At 42.6% G+C, this 10064-nt stretch overlaps 1 protein-coding gene across 1 annotated transcript in view; it reads right to left on the bottom strand.

Annotated features, from left to right (window-relative positions):
• Lurap1l (leucine rich adaptor protein 1 like) overlaps positions 1-8129 on the bottom strand; it is a 41175-nt gene extending 33046 nt beyond the window's left edge. The window contains exon 1 of the mRNA XM_021200863.2: positions 7144-8129. Within this exon, the coding sequence (XP_021056522.1) occupies positions 7144-7434 (291 nt within the window). The 5' untranslated portion in view covers positions 7435-8129. The remainder of the gene's footprint in view (positions 1-7143) is intronic.
• Between the last annotated feature and the right edge of the window lie 1935 nt (positions 8130-10064).

Genomic DNA, 10064 nt, shown 5'->3' with positions numbered 1-10064 from the left:
TCTCTCTCTCTCTCTCTCTCTCTCTCTCTCTCTCTCTCTCTCTCTCTCTCTCCCCCCCCTTCTTTCTCTCTCTCTTTGTGGTGTGTGCGTGCGTGTGCATGTGCACGTGTGTAGGACAGATATCAATGTTGTGTGAATTTTTTTCTATTGGTCTTCACCTTATTTGGGAGACAGGGTTCTGCACAGAACTTGGAGCTCACCAACCCAGCTAGACTACAGGGTTATGGGGCCAACAAGCTATATGGATCCTCCCCTCTCTTCCCTACCCATGCTGGGATTACAGGCTTTACTGCTGAGGCTTTAGATTCAGGTCCATAGGGTTGCTCTGAAAACACTGTATGCATTGTGCCACCTTCCCAGACCCTGACTGAGTTTAAGAGCCCCTTCCAAAATCTACCAAGACCCTGGAAAGCAGAGGGCTACCATTTGAATAGTAAAAGTATGACATTGAAAGAAAAAACAAGGGGATGGTAGAGATCTCAGCTGTTAAGAGTTCTTATTGTTCTTGTAGAGTTTTCTTTCCCATAACCTACAGGATGAATTACAACTCTCTGTAACTTCAGTTGAAGTGGGTCTGGAGGACCCAATGATTCCATCTCATACTAACAGATGGTCATGGACTCCAAAGACTTTCATATGAACCTTAATTCCATAGTTGTGCCTTAAAAACTAAAGTCTCAATGCAGGAAAACATCTTTTTAATGTGGTTCACATCAAAGGAGGATAGGAGGTATATTTTTATGTCAGCACAAGATGAACATTCTGAGTTTAAAATTCCCACACAACTTGTAGTCTTTTTTTAAACAATGCAGCATGCTCCTGTTATGCAACCTGCAAAGAAGGAAATTCTTCCAGAAAACGTTCTTACGATGGGTGTGGTGGTGCATTCCTTACGCTTGAGCACTTGAGGGGCACAGATAACCAACCACCTTTGAGTTTGAGGCCAGTCAGGGTTGTACAGTGAGACCCTGTTTCAAAAAAAAAAAAACAAAAAACAAAAAAGAAAAAAAGAGAAGGAAGAAGGATGGAAAGAAGGAAGGAAGGAAGGAAGGAAGGAAGGAAGGAAGGAAGGAAGGAAGGAAGGAAGGTAGGTAGGTAGGTTGGTTGGTTATTGAACCAGCATCATGGCTTAGCAGGTTTGATAACCTGAGTTAAAGCCCAGGACTTACAAAGTAGGAAACTAATTCCTGAGTTGTCCTCAGTCTCTCTCATACATGCAAGCTCGGACATTAGTTTGTGAAAGGTTTTCAAGTTATATGTTTACCTTCTATGAGCTTCTAGCAAAGTGACATTAGAGCTGCTGTCAATTCAAGAGCCACTCATTATGCAAGTATGTCTCATAAGATTTACTTATGAGCAGATACTAAAGGAAAGGACATCCAGAGACTACCCCACCTGGGGATCCATCCCACATGCAGACACCAAACCCAGACACTACTGAAGATGCCAAGAAGTGCTTGCTGACAGGAGCCTGATACAGCTGTCTCCTGAGAGGCTTTGCCAGATCCTGACCAATACAGATGCAGATGCTCACAGCCAACCATTGGACTGAGCACACATGGAACCTAGTGGAGGAGTTAGGGGAAGGGCTGAAGGAGCTGAAGGGGTCTTATCTGGCATCAGTGGGAGTGATGCCCCAGTGTAGAGGAATACTAGGGCAGTGGGGTGAGAGTGGGTGGGTGGGTGGGTGGGGGAGTACCCTCATTGAAGCAGGGGAAGGAGGATGGGATAGGGAGTTTGCAGTGGGGAAACCAGAAAAGGGGAAAATATTTGAAATGTAAACAAATAAAGTATCCAGTTTTAAAAAAAGGAAGATTTACTTATTACATTCAAAATACTAACATTAAATGGCCATAAACACAGGAGCAGCTACTCCTGGGAACTAGCTGTCCTCCATGTCTTTATCCCTAGGTTAAACCCTTAATTTACATGGTTGCCAGGGTCACCTTATGAGTCAGGAGGGCTTACCCTTATGAGTCACACCCACAGCCAGGCTTCCCTGTCTCAAATGTAGCATCTGGCGCCCGCTGACATGTTGGCTTGTAATAATTTTCTGGCCAAATTATATTCCTATTTTATCTTTTCAACCATCTTGAGAACTCATTAAGGAAAATGTCTCCACTTCCCAGCTTCTACCTAGAGGCAACCAAGTCATAAAAATCTCCATGCCTACACTGAAGTGTACCCAAAGCCAAGTGTGAGACTAATAAAATTAAAACTTGCTTTTAAGGGAATTTTAAAGTTTTTTTTTTTCATTACAAAAATAAAGACACCATTTAAAATAGGGAGGGGGCATAGTAAAAAAAATTATTAAGAAGAATATCTATAAAAGTCAAGCAGAAATCTATTTCCAAGATTTTTTTCAAACATTTTAATTTGTGTTCTGGTATCATTTATGATTTTTTTTCTTTCAAAAAATTAAGATTTATTGTTTGAGTGTTTTGCCTGCATGTATGTATGTGGGTACAGGGAACTGAACCAGGGCTCTCTGCAGAAGTAACTGCTGAGCCACCTCTTGAACCCATTTTTTTCCCCTATGTGTATTTGTATCTAGTCCAAGGCACGGGTCGACAATGAGCTGCAGTGCGTGATATGTTGTAGTAACAAAGTCCAAGCCACTAGCTTCAGATTTCTATGCTCACAGACATAGAAGTCTGCAAACTATGGCTCCAGATATGGACGTCAGGATGCAAGGTTTTCATGTCAGCTTTCACAATGGCACCAGCCTACCTGAAGACGTCAAGGGTCTGCACCTGCGAGAGCCCTGACTGGGATCCACAGGGTCACTTCTCCTACTCCACAGCAGTAACCTCAGGACCATGCATTAGATCCCTTGTAACTTCAATCTCCTAGTCTGTTGATTGCCCCGATTATCTTCTTCATGTCAAATTTGCCACAGAGTAAATCTATGAAAATGGTTTTCATTCTCAAGCCGGAAGTATGATACAACATTTTGAAGTCGATTAACAACATTTTAAATAACTCATAAAGAAAATGGTTTAAGCTATATTACTCTGGATTACTAAATATTTAAACAAAATTTGATAGAACTGACCTATACTTACTGGAAGAAGATTTCTGATATTATTAGATTATAAAATATAGTCATATATAATGAAATCCTCATCTAAGAGAATTGTTTAAAATGAATCTTTGTATATAATGTGGGAAGAAAACGCCAAACAAAGAAAGTCTCTCAAAAATAATATTGTTTTATGTGTGTATATGTTTGAGGCCAACGGCATGTACCATTGTGTGTGTGTGTGTGTGTGTGTGTGTGTGTGTGTAGACCAGAGGACAACTCTTAGGGATAGTCACCTACTTTTCACATGGAGGATCCAAACTCGAATTCCAGTTGCCAAGTCTGGCATCAAGTGCCTTTACACACAGTCATTACAAGAACCCCAATATTGACTTTTTAAAAAGAAGATATTTTGTTCTTGTTCCCTAAGGTCAAAGGCAGTACACACATACACACACACACACACACACACACACACACACACACACACGATTACCGACTAATAAACGAATCCGAATTCACAACAACCCCTGCCACATAGCCCAAGGGCTTGTTCTGTGAGTTTCTTATCATTTTATGATGTAAAATGCTAAGCTGTCACAGATTTACAAGGGCTAAAGTATATTTTTAAAAGAAATTTCTGGAATACAGACCAGTGTGGTTAAAAAAGCACAGTACATAAAATCAGGTGCCATAAGTTCAAATGATAATTTTGTTCACTAATTAACTGTGTGGTCTCACCCCATCTCTATGCTGAGGCAAAAGGTTTCTTTTCAAGTGTGAATGAAAATACCTCCTTTGTTGTAGTCTAATCTGAGGTGCAAATGATACGACACACATTACAAGGAGCTGAGAATGAACAAATACTATTGGACAGATTTTGTTTTATCATCTACATATTTTATTGTGTTGTGTTTTTGTTTTTTTTTATGACAGGGTCTCACTGGATAGGCCTGACTGTCCTGGAACTCTCAGAAGTCTGCCTGCTTCTGCCTCCCAGGAGCTGCCAACCCTCACAGGCTTCTTGGGCAAATTTTGTATCAGAGGCCCCAGTACCTACCTCCAGCTTCATAATAAATTTCACATGCAATTCTACATATAATTCTCTTATACTGTCAAATTTCCTAATCGCTCAATTCAAAATCAGAACTGTTTGTATTGAAAATTTTGTTCCTTCCCCAAAACATCCTTAAAATTACTTAGATTTTTTTTTTTTTTACCTTTTGTATCCAATTATGCTTACAAAGGTCTTTATCAATATTTTCCTTACCCATGACACTATTTGTATTGTTAAGTAGGGTTTCAACATGAAGGAGTTTGGCCCGAAGCGGCCTCTTACCCCACTTCAGTGTCTTTACCCAGCTTTCTGCCTTACCAGCCACCTTCTGGATTTCTAAAAGCAATGGCTACAACATTTACAGACGAGGATAAAAGATGTTATCCATGGAAGCATAAACGGAGATGACAGGGGGCTGAGGGATGCTTCAGGGGGGTTCCGAGGGACGTGTGCTTGCCTCACAAGCATGAGGACCAGAGCTAGGGTCCCCAGCCTTCTCACAAACACCCAATGCATTCCCGAAATCCAGTGAACAAGCTGGCTAGCTAGACTAGACACGTGGACGATGGATGCCTCAATACATAAGATGGAGACGGAGGGAGGAAGACACATGGTGTCAACCTACACGTGTGCCTGTGTATAGCTAAAATGAATATGCTTCCTCTACTTCCTAAATGAAGCCAGTGTTGCAAAGATTTACTCAGTGGAGACCCTTATTAGAACACAGTGTTTACCCCAAAGCATGCATCATGACACGCATTTTTCTTAGTCTACAGACATTGAGACGACACAGAGAAGAAATCCGGTGAAGACTCATCAATTTATTGTGATTGTCCACTTGTCTTTTTAAAAACTAACACCAGGGTGCTGGAGAGATGGCTAGGCAGTTATGAGCACTTGTTGCTCTTTCATAGGACCTGTGTTTACTTCCAGCACCCATATGGTAGCTCACAACTACCTGTCTGTAATTCAAGTCCCAGTGCATACAACACTGTTTTCTGGCCTTTAAAGATACCAGGTATAAATGCAGGGTACAAACATTCATTCAGAGAAACCATTCATAAACATGTAAAATAAAAATAATTTTTTAAAAATACTGATACATCATGATCATCATAAATAGCAAGATATATCTGAAAGAATTTTTATCAACTTGGACATTTTTCACTAGGAAAAAAATGGATGTCTGGCAGATAGTCTTACTTGAAAATGACCAATTTTTCTTATATAGAATTCAATACTACAAATAAAAATCATATAAGCATAACAGATTTGAAAGTCCTTAATGGACAAATTTATTAATTGAAAAGGTTTTTTTTTTTTCATTCCTGTATTTAGTTTGTGACATGTACATACATGTGCACGTGACGCTATGGTGCTTGTGTGGAGGTCAGAGAGCAACTTGTGGGAGCTGATTCTCCGTATGAATCCTGGGTATCAGATTCAGGTCATCCGACTTAGGAGCTAGCATCGCATTACATCCTCTGAGGCCAGTGGTTCTCATCCGTTCTAATGCATCCAACCACATGTTATGGTGATCCTAAACCATAAAATTATTTCATTGCTATTTAATAACTGTAACTTTGTTTCAATGCAATCTATCTGACATGTGATGGGCCTGGACCTTCAGGTTGAGAACCTCTGCCTAGACCAGTCGTGACTCTGAACTTGGTAGATGTTTGAGATGCTTAGAGTCTAAGAAATCTCTCCTCCTTTATTTTTTTATTGCATATTTCAGAGCTCAGTGCTAAGATGTGGTAAGTATGTAATAAATATTTGTATTGATTAATATGTATTTAGGCAGTGAGATATGAATAGTAGTAAAAATAATTTGCAACGCACCAAGTTATTATTATATTCAGTTACATGTAGAAATATACATATATTTCAATATCTGGAACCTTTTCAAGTGGTAAGCAAGTACGGAAGACATGAAGGCTTCAAGTAGACCAGGTTTAGAGATCTAGTGAGGGCCTTTAAAGTAATACTCTACAGTCTTTTGATAGGTCATGATCTCTGAAGACTGTCGTTTTGCTTGGAATTTATCATTGGGGTCTCCCTATCACAGAAAATAAAAATGGAAGGAAACTTAGATGTGAACCCCCAACAGACTACTCTTGTAGGAAGCCCTTCAACACTCCCCCTCCCCCTGTTGAAAATTTCCTCCTCTCCAAGTTGGTAGAAAATGTAATTGGTTTGTGGCCATTTGCTTCAAAAGTCTTAGAAAGAGGTAATTTCTTCCAATCAATTCATCATTGTAAAGATCACAAACTGAGATCTGTAGAGGCCAAGACTCGCCCAAGAGCTCAAGGCAAATGAATGAACGCTTTAGTGTAAGCACATCAGGAATAACGAGTCTTAGACCTACTTGACCCGTTGTTCTAATCCGAGGTTCACAGAAACGAGGTAGAGAAAACAAGTGCTGATTGAGGACTAGAGGAAAGGGTAGGAGGCAGTCATTAGCAAATCCCTGGGCTCGGGGTCACCTGCTCTCCAGGATCAAAACAGTGAAACAAGCCATTCACAGGCACATCAAGGGCGAGGAGCCATTGTTTTCAGAACCAGCTGTGGCGAATCTACTCAACAGTGGCCTTGGGACAGCTGCAGCTGCTGCAACAAGGGGAGGGTGGAGGAGAGCAAACTACAGCAGGCTGCAAGGACCCCGCCGCGCCACCTCCCGGCCAGCTGGGAGGCATTTCTGCGCTAAGAGCATTGGACTAAACAACCCTTTGAACCAAGGCAAAACATAAACGGCTCACAGCAGGCCCAGATCTGCGCAGTAACTGCTGGCCTTCAGCAGGCTAGTGCGGGAGAATCTGTGGCTGGCAGCTGCAGAATGGTGCGCACGGAGTAGCACTATCAGAAAGTAGAGTAGAGCCCAATGAACTGCCAGGGTACCCCGTGACCGAGCAAAGTCCTCAGGGTTCAAGCTTAGTCCAGAGGCGCGCTCCCGCTCACCTCCTCCCAGCTTCTCCCCCCCCCTCCCGCCACCCCCCGCTCCTGTGCCACACTCTCGGGTCCCAGGCCCTGGATCCCCAGGTCATCTCTGACGCATCACACTCACCATCTCCTGTCTGAGGATGTGCAGTTTGGTTTCTAGCCTCTCCAGGGCGCTGGGGTGGCTACGTCGTGGAGAGCCAGAGGCAGGGGAGGATGAAGTCGAGGAGGACACGGAGGGCGCGAAGCTGCTGCAGCTACTGCTGCTGCTGCAGCTCCCACCAACCCCGCTGGGGTCCGCAGCCCCTTCCCGAGGCGCCGGCTCCTCCCCGCGCAGCGAGCGCGCTAGGCTCTCGGGCACTTTGCGCCCCAGCTTCAGCTCGATGTCTCTGAGGTCTGGCAGTGGGCCGTCTTCCATGACTCTTTGCGAGGGGCGACACTGACAGTAAAGGCAGAGGGCGCGAGGAGGCGGCGGCGGCGGCCTGGCGGGCTCCGGAGCTCAGTACTGGGTTCCCCTGGCCGGGCCTGGGTCCCCGCGATCGCCCGTGCGCTCCATGCCCCAGGCGCAGTAGGCAGAGCTGCACCCGGCTGCAGTTTCAGGCTCTGCCGCTCCGCAGCCAGCAAGATTAGCCAGATCGCTTCATTCCTTTTCTCGCTGGCCACTCCACCGCCAAGTTGAGTTAATTGATACTGCAGAGAAGAAGGGCAAAAGCTAGTACGTTATACCGAGAGACCCAAGAGAGAAATGGAACCTGCTCGATGCGGGGAAATTCCCATTTCAAACTGTCCATTCACATCCCTGCGCCGTTCACGGTGCCCATCTGGTATTACACCACACAGAATAACGATGTGGCCACCCTCCCGGGTCGTTTCATTTTCCAGCCATATGTCGCCAAGGATCAGACTATCTTGGACGGTCAGGAAAAAAAAAGATCTCTGCTCAATGAAAGAAGTGGTTTCGTCCTGTGTGTATGCGGTGTAGACGCATTTTAAAAAAGAAGAAGAAGAAGAAAGAAAAAAGAAAAAGACAAGGTTAGCTTAGCTGGGGTTCAAGGGCTTCCTGGTTGCTGCAGCAGTGTCTTTTCCTTTTAGGCTGTCTCATCCAAGTCATTGTGTTCCTCCGAGCCTCGGAAACTTTAAACTCGACTGGCAGGTGGACCAAAGCAGAGCCAACCCCTGTACCGTATGTCACAGACAAGAAGGGCAGCAAAAATCTTCCCAACCCTGATGCTAAGAAACTGTCATGCAAGTCCTGCCTCAGCTGAGCGTACCCATATTAGGTTATTAAGTTAAAAATTGTCCTGCTAAAGTCCCCTGACAGCTACAACCTGTAGAACACATTTTTAACATTAGAGGCAGAAGAATGGCTAAATTTTATGTCGTTTTCCATCCTCTAACTTTCCTAAAAGCCAATACACATAGCATTAGAAATCTTTTTTTTTTTTTTTTTTGGTTTTTCGAGACAGGGTTTCTCTGTTTAGCCCTGGCTGTCCTGGAACTCACTTTGTAGACCAGGCTGGCCTTGAACTCAGAAATCCTCCTTCCTCTGCGTCCCGAGTGCTGGGATTAAAGGCGTGCGCCACCATGCCTGGCAGCATTAGAAATCTTGCCCAATAACTCCAGAAAGAACGTGAGAAATTCAATCGATAAATAGTTCAGTGAATGGGCCGGGCGTGGTGGCACACGCCTTTAATCCCAGCACTCGGGAGGCAGAGGCAGGCGGATTTCTGAGTTCGAGGCCAGCCTGGTCTACAAAGTGAGTTCCGGGTCAGCCAGGGCTACACAGAGAAACCCTGTCTCGAAAAACCAAAAAAAAAAAAAAAAAAAAAAAGTTCAGTGAAGTTGAACAAATTTTTATGTATAATTTGATTCTCAAAACATTCAATATTATTCATATGTTTGATGTTAAAATGCATTTAAACAATAAAAAAAATTAAGTAAAAAATGGTTCAGTGAAAATGTACAAGAAGATATAATTGTGTTACCAATATTCCAGTATACTACCCCAAGCAGAAATGAAGAATAGACTAACCAGAGCATGTATGTGTTTGTATATATCTGAACACTGAGGGCGCAGGAGAATTTTAAATGGAAGAAATTGCTGAATCCTTCCTCTTTAATTATGGAAGAAAAACTCTAAGAGTAACTAGTGAAATCATACTTGTTTTCTTTGATAATTTACCTATAATTTGCCGCTATTTAGGAAGAACCACAACCTTGTAAACCATTAATCTGGAATACATCTACCAAGTAAATTAGCATCAAGTACATAGATCACAAGATTGCTTGAACATTGTATTTGTGTCAGTGAGAGTTGAGAATAGTATTTTCAACCCACTAAACTATAATTTTAGGTTTCCATTGAAGTATTTCCAAGTTGATCCTTTTTTTCTGGGACCTACTGGTTTGTGTCCTCGGTTCATCTGGCCTCCTTGCCCATTCAGCTTTTCCATTCCAAACAACATAGATAAATGGAGTTTGGAGTTTGTTCATGTCATTTTCTCATCTAAGAAACCTTAAAAGGAGAAAAACAGAGGCCTTCTGAAGGAAATATCACATGTCAGGGAAAACGTTGCTGAAATTGTCTTGTCAATAAGCCAGACCTTTGCATGTGTTAACTGTTTTTAAAATGAAAAAAGGAAAAAAAAATTAAATGTTGTAAGTTAGGTGGCTCATTTCAAAGTCAGAACTACCATTTATGGAATCAAACAGGGACCAACCTAAATTGCAACTCTCCCATAAAACTGCATGCATTGTTTTAAAACTGGCAAACCACAAGTTCATTGCATGAGGATTGCACTGTGGCATGTAATTATGGACGCTTCTCATTTGAGTCACAGACAGCTTTTTATTATAAACTGTACAAAGTCCAACTCAGAGCTGAATGCAAAGTAACCCTTGTGGGTTCAATATCTAGTTAGATCTTCGTTTAACAAGTCATTTTCCAGCTATCATCAGTGAAGTACCTATCTGTAACTAAGACAGAAGTTGACCTTATAATAAAAAGTATATGATGGCCGGGTGGTGGTGGTGGAACGTGCCTTAAAT

Source organism: Mus pahari, chromosome 6 (genome assembly GCF_900095145.1).
Source record: "Mus pahari chromosome 6, PAHARI_EIJ_v1.1, whole genome shotgun sequence".
Lineage (NCBI taxonomy): Eukaryota > Metazoa > Chordata > Mammalia > Rodentia > Muridae > Mus > Mus pahari.
Note: the sequence above shows the minus strand (reverse complement) of the source record. Positions and strands in the feature narration are given on the sequence as shown.